The sequence below is a fragment of the Ceratotherium simum genome, chromosome X, assembly GCF_057802395.1.
Source record: "Ceratotherium simum simum isolate JZ-2026a chromosome X, ASM5780239v1, whole genome shotgun sequence".
NCBI classification, from domain to species: Eukaryota; Metazoa; Chordata; class Mammalia; order Perissodactyla; family Rhinocerotidae; genus Ceratotherium; species Ceratotherium simum.
Genome location: NC_141940.1, coordinates 95,304,578 through 95,323,425, shown reverse-complemented (window position 1 = coordinate 95,323,425; position 18,848 = coordinate 95,304,578). Strand labels below are relative to the sequence as shown.

Below are 18,848 nucleotides of genomic sequence, written 5' to 3'. Positions count from 1 at the left end.
GGGAAAAAAAGGAGGAGGATTGGCAATAGACGTTAGCTCAGAGCCAGTCTTCCTCAGCAAAAAGAGGAGGATTAGCACGGATGTTAGCTCAGGGCTGATCTTCCTCACAAAAAAAAAAAAGAAGAGAAAATAAACACAGACACTAACAGGTACAGGAGGTAAGACCTCAGATACCTAACTCTTCCTTGTCTTCCCTTGACATCTCTCTCTTTTTTCCCCTTGAATGAGGACAGGAAGTGACATGAAGCAGGGGACTTAACCTCAAGACAATTTTATCTAGAAATTCAAAAGAAGTGATTAGTAATAAGATGGCCAGGAAACCTTGGTCTTGGGAAGAAAGGGACTGTCGTGAGAGTTCTGGGCACTGATATATGATGCCCTTTTAATTCCCTGAATCTCATTGCAATCCAAGTTGCTGTTTCCCAGGGTATAGGTGTATGTATGTGTTTTGTATCTGTGGCAATACAATGGCCTAAATTATTTTTAGAATTCTATCATCAAATGCTTCATTTTCAGAAATTTTTAATCTACTTTTGGCTTTTCAAAGAATCTGTAAAAAAAAAAAAAAAAAGAAAAAAAAAAAGAATGGTAGGTTCTGAAGCATGATATGAACCAAACTTGACTGACTCAGAAAGACCTTGAAACTCAAAATTTGACTGTTCACAAAAATATTTTTGCCTCCTCTAATCCAATGCTGAAGTTTCTTCCCTTCCCTAAACCTGCTAATTTCCCATTTGCTTTCCAACTGTCACCTCTGAGGTCATTCCAATTCTTATGACTGCCACGGAGAATGCTACAGTGTTTCTGTGGTGTGCATCTCTAAAAGACAATGTCTATCCGGTGCATTCAAGCCTGTATGAAAAGACAAAAGCCAAAAGGGAAGTACAGTGAAACTTTGATTAGCAGGTCTGTGCTATTGTGATTTATAAGAAATATATCCTTGGTCATTCAGATTTCTCATTACATATTTGGTCTTCATCCACAGTTCTTAGGTCACAGCTCCCAAAACCCTTGGAATTTCCTAAGTGTTGAGAGTGATAGAGGTGTCTTTTGTTAGGTTAATGAGGTGACTTTTGGACTGTAAAGATGGGAGCTGGTTGCCAGTGGAACCAACCATGTGATCAGAGGGCTGGAACTTTCAGTCCCACCTCCTGACCTCTGGGGAGGGGAGAGGGGCTGGAGGTTAAACCAACTGCCAATAGCCAATGATTTAATCAATCATGCCCATACAATCAAGCCTCCATAAAAACCCAAAAGAACTGGGTTGGGAGAGCTTGGTGAACACGTGGAGGTGCTGAGAGAGTGGCTCATCTGGAGAGGGCATGGAAGCTTCGAGCCTCTTCCCGATACCTTGTCCTATGCGTCTCTTCCATCTGGCTGTTCCCGAGTTATATCCTTTTATAAGAAACTGTCAATCTAGTAAGTAAGCCAGCCCTGGTGGTCCAGTGCTTAAGATTCAGTGCTCTCACTGCTGTGGCCCAGGTTTGTTTCCTAGTCAGGGAACCACATCACATGTCTGTCGGTTGTCATATTGCAGTTGCTGTGACGCTGAAAGCTATGCCACTGGGATTTCAAATACCAGTAGGGTCACCCACGGTGGACAGGTTTCAGTGGAGCTTCCAGACTAGACAGACTAGGAAGAAGGACCTGGCAACCTACTTCTGAAAAAATGGGCCATGAAATCCTATGAATAGCAGCAGAGCATTGGCACTGGCTGATACAGTGCTGGAAGGTGAGAGGATGGTGCAAAAAGAGTGGGCAGGGTTCCGCTCTGCTGTACACAGGGTTGCTAGGAGTTAGAATTGACTCAACAGCACTAACAACAAAATCTAGTAAGTAAAATGTTTCTGTGAGTTCTGTGAGCCGCTCTAGCAAATTAATTGAACCCAAGACAGGGGTCGTAGGGACCTCCAATCCGTAGCCGGTTGGTCAGAAGCACAGGTGACAACCTGGGCTTGTGACTGGTGTCTGAAGTGTGTGTGTGGGGCAGCCTTGTAGGACCGAACCCTTAACCTGTGGAATCTGTGGGTAGTGTCAAAATTAGGTTGAATTCTTGGACACCCTGCTCGTGTCGAGAACTGTTTGTTGATGTGGGGACCCTCCCATGTTGGAGACTGGGTCTCAGAACACCAAAAAGAAGGTCCATTTACGTTTTGTCATTAGACCTTTCTTACAAAGCTAATCACTTTTCTGTGCTATTATAAATTTCCAAACTTTGGACTATTATTTCTGCTGTTTTTTAATAGTTCTTGAGGGAAATACTCCCATGGTTTGCTGAGAAACCAGCTCTTACAAGCAAGTAGAGGTTCTTCACACCCTGATTAAGGGTGGGACGGCCATGACCATAGTTGCTTGTAGTACGTGGGTGGCAAGGGCCTGAGAGCAGTGCAGCTGGAGACAGGGCTGTGGCCAGACACCACATCCTGAAGGGAGCAGGGGGCTCAGCGAGCCTTGAACAAACCACAGCTTTGAGTAGCAGGTCTGTGCTTCACTCCTCCTGAAGGTAACCACTGGCTTGGGTGTGCATTGAACCAGATAAAGGCTTCCACTGCCCCCCTTTTGAGAAATAATAATCTTTTGAATGTGATGTTCTAATGTGGACTACATAAGCCATCTCTTCTCTTCCTGCACACCAACCTCCCAACGCCCTGAGCTCCTGACTGGTCAGAGAGAGTACTTAAAAGGCCAACTGTAGCCAATTGAGACACTAGCTTGGATAGCCTAAAATAACTGTCTAGTTGAAGCACAAAGGTTCAAGTGTGACTGAGGTGTCCTGTGTCCTCTGGATTCTAGCTCCGAGGGAAGTTGATAAGGGATCCTAATGCTAATCCCAATAATTCATGTGAGTCAAGGAAGCTCTCATGCACCCCTGTTATATATATACAGCTCTCCATCGATTGTTAAAATAAATTACTACATGCCTGTCCTTTGAACCATTCTTACTGAACCACTCCAAATGAATTCTGGGGCCAGAGTAAAAAACGTACTTGATACTCACACAAATATCTCAAAAGCAGGAAACTTAGCACAAGGCAGGACTTATATTCTGGGGAACTACTCTAGCACCTCAAGGAGTAAACATAAGGGTCAGAGCAGAACACTTAGGAGATCAGTATTTGGCAGATGAAATAGGAAGTAATTAGAACTGTTACACAAGAGCATTTGGACTTGGATAACAGAAGCAGAACTTTGAAGAGGAGACGGATAGGAAAGATGAATGAGAACCAAAGAAAACTAGTGGTGACCTGAATGAGCCAAGTCCAGAGGCCACTTTTACAGAGAACTTGCAATTCTTAAAATTTATGTCTGATAAGTTATACTTGTTAATCTAGTATTCTCTGACATCTGTGCTTTTCTACCAATTGCAATATTTCCTATTATCTTAGAAAAATATAAATAAAAATTTCCTCATATTTCTATTAGGGAACTCAAAGTCACTTAAATTATAAAGAATTTATACTGATATTGGTGGGATAAAAATTAGCTTAACAAAGCCCAAAGTTTTCAAAGACAGAAAAAAATTGGGCTTGATTTCTTCCATAGTCAATTCTGCTACCTCAGAGCCTAGAACAGGAAACCCTGTTCGAATGAAGTTAAAAGTATTCAAAACTTGACCCCAGTTTACTTACCATAAGTAATGTAAGATACCCTTTTTGACTCTCCAGAAAAACCAATAATTTCTGCTTTCTAAGGCAGAGTGTGAGGTTGAAAAAAAAAAAGACATGTGCTTTAAAGTTAATTTACTAATTGTGCCACCTTGGGCATGCTATTTAACCTCTTTGAGACTCAATTTCCTCACATGTAAAATGGGACTACCACCACCCATCGCTAGGACTCTTATATGTAAAATACTCTGCCAGTACCTGGCACAGAATTGTTGCTCACCATGCATTTTCTTCTCTTTCCTTCCAGTTCCTTTGGCCTTTCAGAACTACTTTGATTCACTGTTTTCTCCCTTTTCTAATTCATAGAACATTTAAAGTCTGTACCACACATCACATATCTGAATTCTTGGCTTGCTTGTGGAATCTCTTGAATTTTCAGAGACCCTAAATTAGCTTGTGGCTAATATACTTCTTTTCTTACCTCCATACGCCACTAGAAACATAGTAAGAACTCCAATAAATATTTGTTAAATGAATTGCACTGTTTAAGAAAAATACAGAGCACTAAAAGTCAAAACAGGAAGAAATGGCAAAATTTACACCTATCCAGGCATTCTTGCCCAATAAATTATCAGTTGTGTGACAATCATTTTAAGCAGTCCTTCTGACTCTTCCTCCATCCAATAGTTGATTAACATCTGTGGTTGCCAGCTTCCAAGATGGCTCCCAATGATCATCACCTGCTGATATTTACCCCTCTCACACTGAATCACCGCTGGCTCTGTGTGACCAACAGAACACTGCAGAAGTGAGAGTGTTGACTTCAAAGGCTAGACCAAAAAAGGCATCGAAGTTATGGCCTTGTTCTCGTGAATCACTTGCTCTGGGGGGAAGCCAGCCACTGTGCTGCAAGGATGGATATGGCTACGTGACCTTAGGTAACTATATGACCTTTCTGAGGTTCAGTTTTCCTCACCTTTAAAATGAAGATATTTATTTCATAGTACTTATTTCACAGGGTATTGTGAAGACTAAATAAGACATGTATGTATAGCACACAGCAGGATGCCTGGCACACAACAAGCTTCCATTAAATGTGACTAATGCTGGTGGCGGTGGCAGAAGCTGCAGTAGCAGTGACTGGATTTGAGATGTCAAGAAAAGAGAGGAATCAAGGATGATTCCTAGGTTTTTTGCTTGAATAACTGAAGAAGTGATGGTATCATTTACTGAGTTGGGGGACAATGGAGGAAAAGTTGTGGAGAGCAAGGGCACTCTTTTTTTTTTGGACCAAAGGTACTTAAGTGTCAAACAGGTCCTATTAAAATTATCTTTCCATCACTTATAAACAGCATTCCATTTCCATTCTTTCTCCTCTAAATTATTTCAAACTGTTTTTTGTTCTAAGTAATTCCTTCCTGGAACATGAAAAATCGTTGAAGTAAAAATGATAGGAATTCCAGACGCCAAATTACTGTGTAATCAATGGCCATGTAACTGTGGATGAGTCATTGTTCTTAATTAAATGATGGCGAGCATTGCAAAGACAGCAGCAGAACAAAATCCAGACACTCAGGTAGTTCTCACTTCAAACAAACATCAGGGAGAATCTACGCAATCAACATGAAATAAGATAAGTATTGGGAGTTATAAGAAATGGCAAAATGCTTCTGTTAATTTTAAAAGAAGATTTACTGATAACTAAAGTGCTCAGGCTTGATGAAATTAGATTTCTGTTCCCATTCTCAGAGTCCCACTAGTTTAACTACCCAAGGAAGAGTAGTGCGTGATGCAGGTTTGACTCTGCAGCTGTACACACTTAGCTTTCACTTAGTTACTAGCTTACAGACTGATTAAACAATACTCTGCATAAAATTAGTTTCACAATTCTTTATATTATAATATAACTATTCATTTTATCTGAGGCATATTTGGTCTTCAGATTCCGGCACTTACCAGGATTCCCCAAATCCATTATGAAATGCTCCAAACAATGTATTACTTTGAATCTGAACGGAGGCAGCACAGGACAATCTGGAGTAGAATGCGTTAGTTCATGAGTAACCAAGTTGGGACCCAAACCCCTGGGTGCAGTCTCTGCTTACAGCGTGTTGCTCTGGGCCTCTCTTCTTGATTCTTAAAACAAAGGGTTTCTGCCCATAGATGATCATGACATTCTATTCCAGCTCTATAGTATTTGATTCTAGTAAGCTGCTACAGGTAAGAAAATCGGCTTTTGTTTCCCTTTATTCTTGATAAGGACAAATTGCAAATAAGCCATCCACAAACGACTTTACAGACAAGTTTGCACTAATATTTTATTGGGTTACTATGGAGTGGTTCCCTCTACCACTGTGTTATGTAAAACTAACTAGTCATGGGGATTAAGCCTTTAGGCTTAACTTCAGCCAAGCATGCTAATAAAGCTAACTGAGGTATAATTGGTTCATGAAATAATCTTACGGAAATAAAGTGTATATACTGTCCACCTACTCCCTCCCACTACAGAAACAGAGAAATGAAGTGTTGTTTTTTTTTTTGAGGTAGCTGCTACATTTCCCGTAACTATTAAATTTCTTCAATACTCTGTTTAACTTCCTTTTTTTCCCACTGTAGTTGGTGTCATGCAAGAATCTATTCACACTAACTAAAAGTGAAAGATACAGGAAGATTGACAATCAGCAACTTCTAAGTCTGAAATTGAGCATCACTGCCTGGGAACAACAGAGCCTTGGTTGGCATAAACTACTGATAGAGGTAAGACTGATCACTTACTTCTAGCTTAAAAGTTAACTCTATAAAAACTCTAACAGGACTAAAATGTTTAAATTTTGAAAATTGATCATTAAGAAAGGTAGTCAGCATATTAATTTATGTAGATAATCATTAGTAACTGAAGTTAGAGTTGTAGAACTTTTTTCATTTGTCAAATTAGCAGACACACAATATGTGCATGGGTGACTCGACACAAGACACTCTGCTGAGGGAAATGCAGACTTGCAGACATTTTCTGGAGAGCCATTCTGCATATATAACATGTGATTTTTGATATCTTAAGCTTTACAGTATTTCCCAAATCTTAGAAAATAATTATCTAGTAGTTTTATAATCAAAGTTTATTTTTAAAGGAGAGGTACATAGCAGATACAAGTTTGATGTCTGGGAAGCTAAAGATGGTGAACTAGTTGTTGTTTGTGATAGTAAAGTTCCTATAAAGTCTCAATGTCATCTGTCTGATAAAGCTAGCCTCCGTGAAAGTCTTTTTACTTCCCTTCTGTTCTGAAGCATTTGCCAGTGTGAAACAGAAAAAGAAGGCAATGGTAAGGAGTAATATGAGATGGCAGGTGCTGTAGGAGGTGGTTTAGTTAAAAAAAAAAAAAGGAATACTATCTATTAATACAGAAGCACTATTGCCTCTACAGATTTTAGTATATAATGCATTATGTACACAAGGCGGGGGCTAGTGTTCTTCTTTTATATCATCATAAAAGGAAGCTCCATTCCTTATGTAAAATAAAAATCTACTTTGATCAGATAAATTTTTCTTAAGAAATAAACTGGCTTATTTCCCTGTCTATACGACTGATTTTTAAATCAATCAAGTTACAGATTAGGTTTTATATATTTACAACTGGATATACACTAACTGCAACCAGATTCCAATTTGTCAGGCTGCACTGAATTCAGATACCAACTAACTCTGAAGCACATGGACTATATTCTAAATAAAAAGTGCAAAGAAATAAAATAAAATGATAATGACACTGGTAGACATTAATTAAGGTCTTAGTATTTGAACCTAGAGACACTGCACAGCCTTCAAGCTTTCAAGTCTTTAGGTGGGGATACTCTGGTTTAAAAAATTACTTCAAAATTATAATAGTGCATTTGGAAAAAAAATCCCTATTTCGTGAATCCAAGATGCAAAAAATATAACTGTGATTCTGAAGAAGGGCAGAGAGTAAAACAGCCCTGAGGGGCTGGGGGCATATAAAAAATCTCAGAAGGCAGTGTATGGTAAAATTTTTGTGTTTATCAAAAGAGAGAAGGTAATTAAAAAAAAGATTGAGAATCCCCACTCTAGATTATAAAACAGTAGAGAATGTGCTACCTAGAAAGCTATGGTGAAAAACTCAGAGAAATGCGGCACATTCTGAATAGAGCTCATGATTCTTATTTGACCAGAATCCAATAACTTTTCTTTATTAATCCCACCTGAAATAAGGAAATGAAAAAAATAAGAATGAAAAGGAGTCTGTATGACTCTTCAACGTTTCATGTGTACTCTTTGAAGCGAGAAAGATTTAAAAATAAGACATAAAAACGCAAAAACCACATCTTGCATTTATGCTATGATTAAATTATCTTCTAAAAACATCATATTCTTTGAAAAACCAAGATACTAAATTACACACGAAGACACATGAGGGCGCTCTGACCAATAAGCATAGCAACTAGTTCTGACATAGAATTTTAAAGTAAACTTTTTATTGAAGTATGATAGTTTAGCATTAAATATTTGAAATAAGAAATTACTGATGCCCTTTGGTAAAGACCCTGGGATTCTGGTGTCTTCCTTGGTCACTACACTTTCCTTCTGTTCAATTTAGGATCTTGCCTCAGTATTTGTTTACGTAGAATGAAGTTTACTTCTGAAATATGAAAAGAGACTCTTCTAATAGTATTAGACTATAGAGAAGTGCTTTAACCTAGCCATGAAAAGACAACATTTTGAAAAGTATGTATGTACAATTAAGGTGATAATTAAAAATCAGTCTTCCATTAATGTGGCCACAAAATACTTTTTGTAACACTTTCCTTTGGCCAGTATGTATTGCTTGCATGTGCCTTAAATTTTTTTTTAATTACCTTTCAAGGGAAAAATCAATCGTCATTTACAAATTGCTTTGCAATCTAATATAAGAACTATAAATTCCTCTAATACAAAATGATAAATCTCAGGCATTTAACTATTTATATGAAATTTTGTTTTTCAGACAAAGGCACTATCCACAATAATCAACTTTTTGCTTTTATTTCAACTGGATAATCCTGATTAGAGACGGTGAGAAGGCATCTATACTTTCTCTTTCTATCCAATACATTTATGTTGCTATTTTATTTATTTATTTATTTATTTATTTATTTGTGAGGAGATCAGCCCTGTGCTAACATCTGCCAATCCTCCTCTTTTTTTGCTGAGGAAAACTGGCCCTGGGCTAACATCCATGCCCATCTTCCTCCACTTTATATGGGATGCCGCCATAGCATGGCTTGCCAAGCAGTGCGTTGGTGCGCGCCCGGGATCCGAACCGGCGAACCCCGGGCCGCCACAGCAGAGCGCATGCACTTAACAGCTTGTGCCACCAGGCCGGCCCCTATGTTGCTATTTTATTTCATCCAATGCTTTTTTTTAAAGAACTATTCAGCTTAAATATTATCTAAAATTTTAATATTAAATATCTGCAATTCTGTTCCAGCTCCTGTGACAAAATCAAGAAAATCGGATATAAATGAGTAACAACGCAACATGTATTCAACCATCCATGATCTCCTCCATGGCTCTGCCGATTATTTATACGTTCCTTTGTATCATTGGTCTCTTTGGAAATTCTCTCTCTCAATGGGTATTTTTAACAAAAATAGGTAAGAAAACATCAACGCACATCTACCTAGCACATCTTGTGACTGCAAACTTACTTGTGTGCAGTGCCATGCCTTTCATGGGTATCTATTTCCTGAAAGGTTTTCAATGGGACTATCGATCTGCACAATGCAGGGTGGTCAATTTTTTGGGAACTCTATCCATGCATGTAAGTATGTTTGTCAGCCTCTTAATTTTGAGTTGGATTGCCATCAGCCGCTATGCTACCTTAATGAAAAAGGATTCCATACAAGAGACCCCTTCGTGCTACGAGAAAATATTTTATGGCCAATTACTGAAAAAATTTCGCCAGCCCAACTTTGCTAGAAAACTGTGTGTTTACATATGGGGAGTTGTACTAGGCATAATTATTCCAGTTATCATATACTACTCAGCTGTAGAGGCTACAGAAGGAGAAGAGACTCTGTGCTATAATCGGCAGATGGAACTAGGAGCCGTGATCTCTCAGACTGCAGGCCTCATTGGAACTACATTTATTGGATTTTCATTTTTAGTCGTACTAACATCATACTACTCTTTTGTCAGCCATCTGAGAAAAATAAGGACCTGTACATCCATTACAGAGAAAGATTTGACTTACAGTTCTGTGAAAAGGCATCTTTTGGTCATCCAGATTCTACTAATAGTTTGCTTCCTTCCTTATAGCATTTTTAAACCCATTTTTTATGTTCTACACCAAAGAGAGGACTGTCAGCAACTGAATTATTTAATCGAAATAAAAAACATCCTCACCTGTCTTGCATCAGCCAGAAGTAGCACAGACCCCATTATATTTCTTTTTTTAGATAAAACATTCAAGAAGACACTATATAATCTCTTTACAAAATCTGATTCACCCCATATACAACCCTATAGCTGACTTCTGAATGGAAACCACCACCAAATAGCAAAGTGTTCATATGAATATATTAGGGACACTAAACTACATTATTAACAGGTCATAGCTTAGTTAACAACAGGCACCGAGAAAACCTCTTTGGTTTTAATAAATAAATAAATAATCATAAACCTCACTTTTCAGTTCTACTTATACTGAAAGTTGAGATGGCAGAGACTTGCAGAGGCACAAGTCAAGCATATTGAAAGGGTCCCACTGCATATGAAACCAACAGACCATTTTCTGTTTGAACTCAACCATGGATGCTTCTATTCAGAACACAGTATTTCACGACTATAGGATAAAAAAGCAAATTGTTTATGACTTTTCTGCTTTCTAGTTGTTAGAATACAAAGGTCTATCTATGGTTAGTGTCTTTAAAACTTTAAAAATGAGTTAAAAAAAAAAGAGTGAATAAGAAATTTCCTCACGTAAGTCCTATCTAAATGAACAGGTAAAAGTCCAAGGTTTTATAAACACATTATTCATTTAGTATTATCTGGCTCATGTTACTGGGAGAAGCAATATTCATTGGTTCTAATATTTATTAAGCAGATGTTATTTATAAATATGCTTAAATATTTGGATTAGGCTTTGTCAAAATAAAAAGCTAATACAATGTCATTATATGCCGATCTCCATTACATTTTGCATATTTTCTTCTGTATTCAATATAAATAATGTTGTTATTAATGACAAACAGTACCCGGCATGTAGATATGTTCAATTAATTTTTGTGAAATAAACTATGAATAATAAGGCAGTATAATAGTATTGTCATTCAGAGTTTGGTCTCTGCAGTTAGATTCCCTGGGTTCAATCCTACGCTCCACCTCTTATTTAGCCATAGAATCTTAGGCAAATTACTTTACCCTCTTGAAGAGTTAATTTCTTCAATTGTAGAATGGAAAAATACTACGTAATTCATAGGTACTATTTTAAACCAGATGATGTTACTATTATGAGTAGCATCATTTAGTAAGTACTTGCTATGTGCTGGGCACGCTGCTTATATGCTTTACATCTATTATTTTAATTATCACAACCCTAAAGCATGTCAATTTACTGATGAAAAAAACTGAAGTGCACAATTAAGTAAGTCGCTTAAATTTTCTCCAATATCTAAGTAAATATTTAAAGAGTAAGCATTTCTTAATGGTCATTTCTTTCTTCCATGTAATCCTGGAATCTATATTCTGTATTATATACATTATAGTTTAAAAAATGTGTGTTTTGTCTTCCTAAAGAGATCATAAGCACCTTTGGAGCTATAGTCCATTTTCTATTTCTCCTCTCATGGTACTTGCATTCTCTGCTCAGATAAGACCCAAAGAACAACCGTTGAATAAAATTGAAGTTGAATAAACGTGAACTGTAACCTGCTACTTCATTAGAGACTGCTTAAAGACTCAATTATTCTCTACATAGTAATTTCTTCAGTGCTCAAGAAGTTTAAAGTAAGTTCACATAGCACTTCCAAGCCTTTAATCTCATAGCATGTTTTGTTCCTGAATTAAAAATGTAGAAGCAATTCACTGTACAGATTCCCCAAGAGCCACGTGTTCAAAATCACTAGAGATTTTTCCAGCACATCTGAGAAATTTTCATTAAAAAAGAATAGAAAACAAACAGTAAATATTTTTTTTCTCCTTTTTTACTTCAATGCTTAACTGAGAGAAGAAAATGTTCAGAGAAAAGTCTGAAAAAAACTTATGCTGGCTTCAAATATTTACAGTGTATATCTATTCTTTTATAGCAGCAATCTGATTTCTGGCTGATTAATTTGCAGAGACAAAAGCAGACCTGGGAACTCCATGTGACTCTCTAAGTGCCGGCTATAAACAGAGGTGTCCAATCTACTAGCTTCATAGACATGAGAATCACAGAATAACTGAGTCGACTAGGACAGCTTCTGAGACACCATCTTTCTCCACAGTTCTACCACTAGTTTTATTCTTACACAAGGTTTAAAACCAAAACTCATTAGACTAAGAGGAACTGAGAAGATGATCAATAGTTTTCATTTAACATAAGTTATACGGTATTAAATCTCACTGCACTTAGGAGTTTAAAAAAATGTCTGTAACTTCTAAAAATCACTACTTAAAAAAATCCCTTTTTATCGCCACTACTTTAAATAAAAGATAAAAGATATTACCAAAGTAGAGTTTCCTACATTTAAAAAAGGCAGGAAAAGTGGTATGTAATTTCTCTTTAAGTTACTCATTCTGAGAGAAAACCCCCACTTTAATTCTCTGTACTGAGCTTATCATCACCATGTTTATCTTTACACTGCAGATGCTTTCTTCAACAGGTGATTCTAAATCACGTTGAATTTTTTGTGTAATTGAAGAACTGGCTATTTAATGTCATGGTAAATATTTTATATGGACTATCACTTCCTAAATTAACCCTAATTTTAAAGTGTGGATTTTAGAAAAATAGTCTTTTTAATGTGTCTGTGACTTATAGTCAAACACAATTTCAGAAATCCCCAATTTTGATTTACAGGCTAACAAGATTACATCTTAACTCTAGAAAACAGGCATAACAAATGTTTATTTCCCCTTTTATTCTTTCTAAAGACACATTCTCACTAAGGTAGCTTTGAAACTATTAATCAGGAATGCAAACCATTAGGACTAGACAAACAAAATTAAGTATAGACTACTCAACCTGGAAGTAAGTTTCTACTCCCTGGGTACAAGAGGAACATCTCAAGCCTGTTCTGATTTGGTAAGGACTCCTGCAGCAGCCTAACCCTGGCCTTGCAGTCTGAAGGGTGGGAGTTGTTAAGAACAAACGTGGGAAGATAAGCTGAAAGGAAAGCTTGCTTGGCAAACCACAAAGGGAGCACCGAAGGACACTGGCAATTTGCTAAGCATTTCAATCATGCAGCCTAATGCCAGAGATCTTCCTCTGACTGCCCCCAAATTCAAACTGAATTGATATCAGTGGGAAGAGTTATAAAACTCTGATAGAAAAAACTCTTTGGCTATATCATACATGCTTGCTACCGCTGGCTCAGAAGGAGAGGATCAGTGAAAGGATTCACATCTAATAAACAAAAGAAACAGTCATTTTTTTCTTTTGAAATCAAGGCATTGATTTTTTTTTAGGGGAAGAAAAGCATAGCAGTCAGAAATACAAGATAAATTTAAGATGATCTTATAATTCATAAGATTTTTCTAAGTACAATTATTAAAACCCCACATTCAAGCTGAACATGCACATTATGTTCAACAACCTTACAAAAGTAATACAGAAGATTAACCAATGTACTTCTTATAATAAAGAATAAAATAAGCTTTCATTTTAATGAAAATTTCAATTTTTCTATATAACATGAGGGACTTTGGGGAGTTGTGGTAAGAGATGTGAGAGAAATGTCAGCAACCAAGAGCAACAGAGGAAGAAATCCACAATGGTACAGCAACTAGTGTAATATGATGAACATCGTTTATGATAAAGTCTGGCCCTAAGCAGGTGAAAGGAGAACTGAGACCAGAAGGGGACGAAAGAGCAGCCAGGCGTGTTCCCAGATTAGCGAGGAAAACCATTTAAAGGAAGCACACACAGAAATGCTTGGGTGGAGGCTTCTGGCTCAGTGTCTGTGGGACTGGGGTTTTGCACAGTTCTGAGAATTAACCGCGCCCCCAAACCTCCAGGTCACAGGCCCCACTCAGAATAGAAAGTGATTGTGTGCATAGCAGTTTGCGTTCAGAGAAGCTGCTTAACTTCAATTTCAGTTATTAAAATTGTATGCCAGTAGGTCAGAACCACAGAAAGGTCTGAGGATTGCTTCATCTCTCCACGCCCTGGTGATGCTTTGTGAGGCTGTTTGCAGGAGTTAGGAGAGGCAAGAAAATTCCAGCAACTCTCAGTACTTAACAGAGCCAATGAAGGAAGGCAAGAAGCCAGGAGTTGCATTTATCTTGACAACTGTACTATTTCTTTCTAAAGTACAGTACTTTTAATTTAGGGGTAAGAGGAAGAAAAGAGAAAAACACTGAAACATAACGGAAGTTTTCACATTCTTTCACAAGAGAAAGAGGAATAAAAGGGAAGAAGATGACATAAAAAAAGAAATTTGCATGTATACCTTAATTAATGCCTGTAGGGAGGCAAAGCATGAGAACTATAACATTATACTCCGACAGTGGGTCCTAACCAGGGGTGACTTTTGCACCCCAGGGGACATTTGGCAATGTCTAGAGACATTTTTGGTTGTCACAACTGGGGGGAATCGCTATTGGCATCTAGTGGGTAGAGCATCCTACAACACATAGGACAGCCTCCCACAACAGAGTACCTGGTCCAAAATGTTATTAGTGTGGCTGTTGGGAAACCCTGTACTATGATGACACACCTCCTCAAATTTCAAAGGATTATACAATTACTTTTTATGCAATTTCATGTGAAACTGCTTCTCCAAAGCAAGCAGTTTCCACTACAGGTCATGTGGCACCATATACTCAAATCTAACTTGACAAAACCAAACATTTTAAAACTCATTTATGATGATTTCAAAAAGAAACACCTATCAAGTAAAGAAAAAAAGTATCATTAATCAATATAATGCTAGCACCTTTGAGAAACCTAATGCTTTTGGATCATATGCCAAGAATTATGAGAGAGAAGGAGGGAGGGAGAGAATATGAGAATATTCTTGGCTAAATAAAACAGATGATTAAATAATCTAAAATTTTCTAGAAGGAATGAAGCATTGCAATGCTCTTCTATTTTCTTTACTAAGAAAAAGGGAAGAAAACTTTGACAAAAACTTTAACTATGAAAACCAAAATCTACATACAGACAAGTCATTGAATATATGATGTCTGAATGTGAAAAAAAGCTAATAGGCTGCTTTATTAGCAAAAATATTAACAATACATCAAGTGAAAAATTTAAATGATTAGCCATGTGAAATGTATTACCAAAGTTTTATAATGACCACTACGTTGGAAAACCCCTATAACAAGGTCCTGAATAAAACTACTTTGGGTTACCTAAGTTACGGAAGTTATATTAGCAAATCCTGTTGACACAACCTTCAAAATATATCTGGAATCTGCTTTTTTACCACCTCCATTGCTAGCACTCCTCCTGTTTCGCTGCTTTCACCCTTGGGCTCCTCTTCAATCTATTACCAAGCTCCTCTTCAACTCAAGCTATGCAGTGCTGTTACCATGGTCAGTCAGATCATAGTCTGTCTTTGTTCAAAAACCTCTGGTGAATCCTCACTTCTCTCAGAGTAAAAGTCCAAGTCCCTCCCCAACTTTCCTCTCTAACCATAATCTACTGTCCACTCTCCCCTTTGCTCATTTTGCCTTAGCCACACCGGCCTCCTTGCTATTCCTTGAACAGGAATCCTGTTCAAAAGGCTCCTGTCTTAGCACCTTTGCACCGGCTGTTCCTTTTACCCAGAACGCTCTTCCTTTGGATATCAGTTAGTCCACTCTTTCTTCTCCTTTGAGTCCTTGCTCAGATGTCATCTTCTCAATGTGGCCTGCTTTGATCACCCTTTTTAAAATTGCAACTCCTTCTCCAGCACTCCCTATCCCTGTGGCTGCTCTGGTTTTTTTCTGTAGTCCTTTTGACCTTCTAACTTACTATATAGTTGAGTTATTTATGCTCATTGATGAGTGTCTGTCTCCCTGAACTAGGAAAGTCAGCTCCACGGGGGCAGTGATTTTACCTGTTCTGTTCATTGATGTAGCTCTGGTTCCTAGAATAGAGTCCAACACACAGTAGGCACTCAATACATTTTTTTTTGGATGAATGTCTTAAGAAAAATACACCCAGATTCAAAATTACCAGTTAGCTAAATGTGAGTATTCCATTTACCCATGCAAAATGTATAGATCTCAGGTACCGAAATATAAAGAATATCAATATTAATATGTGCTCTGTGTGGAGTCCACTTGCCAACTGAACAATGGTGCCTTTTCTGACCTCTTACTAATTTGCAGTTTGAGAATTACTTCCCACTTCCCTTCCTCAAAATTATTTGGCAAGTGCCTTAGAGATAAACTAATTTAATAAAATCCAATGCAAAACTAATTTTGAGGCTTTGCACACACTGTTCCTTTTACTTGAAATGTCCCCTCGTCTCCATATAACTACCCCATGACTCAAGACCAGGCTCAAATGTGACCTTCTCCATGAAGTTTCTCTGACTCTGTCTTTTAATGATATTTCCCATCCTCTACCTTGGACAATAATTATTTGTTCTGCCTGTCTGTGAAGACGGCCACAAACAAGTTCTCCTATCCTTGTGCACATATGGCGCTCCTCCAACCAACATGTGTAATCTATTTTTCTTCCTTAAATCCAGGTTAGTCTTGTGACCTTTTGACTAACAGAATACAGAGGACGTGATACTGTGCCAATTCCAGGCCCAGGCTTCAAGAGCCCTGGCAACTTCCATTTTTGCTCATTTGGAGCCCTGAGACACTGTCCTGCTGGAAGGGAGGGGGCCATGTAGAGGGAGAGGAGGGAGAGAGAAAGGGAGAGAGAGAGAGATGTCCCAAATGAGAGACAACGAAGAGGGCTCAGCCAGCTCCCAGATGTTCTAGTCATTTTGGCTGAGATGCCAGAAAAGTGAGTGAAGCCTTTGTGGATATTAGCCATGCTGCCTCAGCCAACAGCCTGTGAACAGAATCTGAGCAGTCTCTGTGAAGCTTAGCCTAAACTGCAGAATCGTGAGCAAATAAATGGTGGCTGTTGTTTGAAGTCACTAAGTTTTGGTGTGTGTTGATCCGTAGCCGTAGGTAATAGATACATTGCCTCATCTCCCTACTGAGACCATAATACCTTTAAGGGCTCCAAGTATAGTATTCTGCATGAAGTAGGCACTCGAGTATTTGTTGAATCAACCAATCAGAAGGTAAATGAGAAGGTGAAGCACAGTATTCAAATATAACCATTTTGGGATTTTATTTGGTTTTGGATTGTCATTACATTAAATACCATGGCTAATCAAAAGCTGACTACATTATTGAAAGTATTACAGTAGAGTATGTTGTCAATCATTATTTATTATATGATCATATAATTACCTTTCAAGAACAGAATTCTTAAGCAAAAGCATTTTTAACATAATCCTATTACATGAACTAAGAATCTATTTTACACATTTTAAGTTTTCAAATTATCATTTTTGTCATTATATATTTTATATTATATACAAGGAGATGTATTTTACTCTGTATATATGCATTTTCTTATATTAATTAAATGCAAAAGAATAACACAGCATGCTACTATCACTGACAATTTTCCTTCTTTTATTTTTCCACACTTCTTATTCATTTTGTTTGCATAACTGAAGAATACTTTTTTATAAAAGTGCTATGTATCCACTGGGTTGTTCAGTATTGAGTGTTGATAATAACAATATCATTTTCTTATCACCACATTTGAAAAGAATGAATAAGATATTTTACAACTAATTTATACTAATGTGTATTTTGTACATTTCTCTAATGATTTTTCATTTGCTATTATAACATGCCACTACACTGTTTTGGAATTGCTCATGCTTTCCCTCAGCTTTTAACCACAAGAATTTCAGTTAAAATTTCCCAAGCATTATAGAAAATTTAACTAAACTCTACTTAATTTTCTTAACCATTAACATCATTAAAGAAGCCAGGCCTTTGATAGTATGTCTTGAGGGAAGGAGAGCACCATGTCTGTGGATGCTATGGGTTAGAGACAGGCCAGTGACAAAATACCAGAGCACGAAAGTGGACAACAGGGCCAGAGAGACTTCAGGGGCTCTTAGTGATTTGACGCCTTGGAAGGGTGTGGGCATCAGGAGCAAGGCCCACTGGTTTCCCTTCTTGCATGCCTCCATGTTCTGCCTGACATTGTTAGGAGCCAGACACGGACAGTGCTCATGAACTTGATACTGGGATCAAACAGGCAGAAAGACTAAATAATAGTAATATTCATATTCCTAAGGGTACAAATCATATTACATTTATAATTATGATTTCAGACGATGTTTAAAAACTACCTGCAAAGAAAATAAAATGCTTACTATTCTACACTGCAACATTACAAAAATATAAGTGTATGATGAACTTTTACTATATAAACCAAATTCTAATTTTCCCCCCAATTAACTTAGTATAGGATATTGTTTGGTTCTTCCTATTTGTTAAATTTTCCATTTCTCTCTTACACATACAATGGCAAAAAAGGAAAAACAGAGTTTTAGAATGCATGTACATTTTAATACAAATAAGGAAACAGAAATTACAAAAAAGTGTTCCTATTAAGAATTAGTATGACTCTCCAAAAATAAGTTTTATTTGTAAGTAAAATTAAGCTGCTCTTCATAAGAATATTAAAGAAAAATTTCTGATTATTATCATTGTTATAAGTCAGTTTCTTTTCACAAATGTTGAAGTTAGTGATAAAAATGACTTACCTTCACATCCCTGTGAATTATGTTATTATCATGACAGTAGCGTAGAGCTTCCAGTATCTGTCTCATGTAATGACTGTAGAAAAACAAAAGAAACCTAAAACTGTAAAAATAACTTTCATTTTTAAAACTTAACATACAGTGTTCCTAGTTTGTAACTTCCACTTTCATATTCACTGCCCATGGACATTTTTCATTTGAGTAGACAAGATTGGCGGAATGTGAGGCTTAATAATGAAAAAGTTGGCAGACTTTTTATGTGCT

General features: G+C 37.3%; 2 protein-coding genes across 11 annotated transcripts in view; one reads left to right on the top strand and one right to left on the bottom strand.

Moving 5' to 3' along the window:
- The window catches only part of CASK (calcium/calmodulin dependent serine protein kinase), a 417,632-nt gene that overhangs the window by 171,516 nt on the left and 227,268 nt on the right, over positions 1-18,848 (bottom strand). For all 10 annotated transcript variants that reach the window (XM_087427616.1, XM_087427612.1, XM_087427614.1 and 7 more), the window contains one exon: positions 18,588-18,660. In XM_087427616.1, the coding sequence (XP_087283742.1) occupies positions 18,588-18,660 (73 nt within the window). The remainder of the gene's footprint in view (positions 1-18,587; positions 18,661-18,848) is intronic.
- GPR82 (G protein-coupled receptor 82) lies at positions 9,119-10,153 on the top strand. Its single transcript, XM_004435022.3, has one exon. It carries the CDS (start codon positions 9,119-9,121, stop codon positions 10,127-10,129), a length of 1,011 nt encoding a protein of 336 aa, XP_004435079.1. The 3' UTR covers positions 10,130-10,153.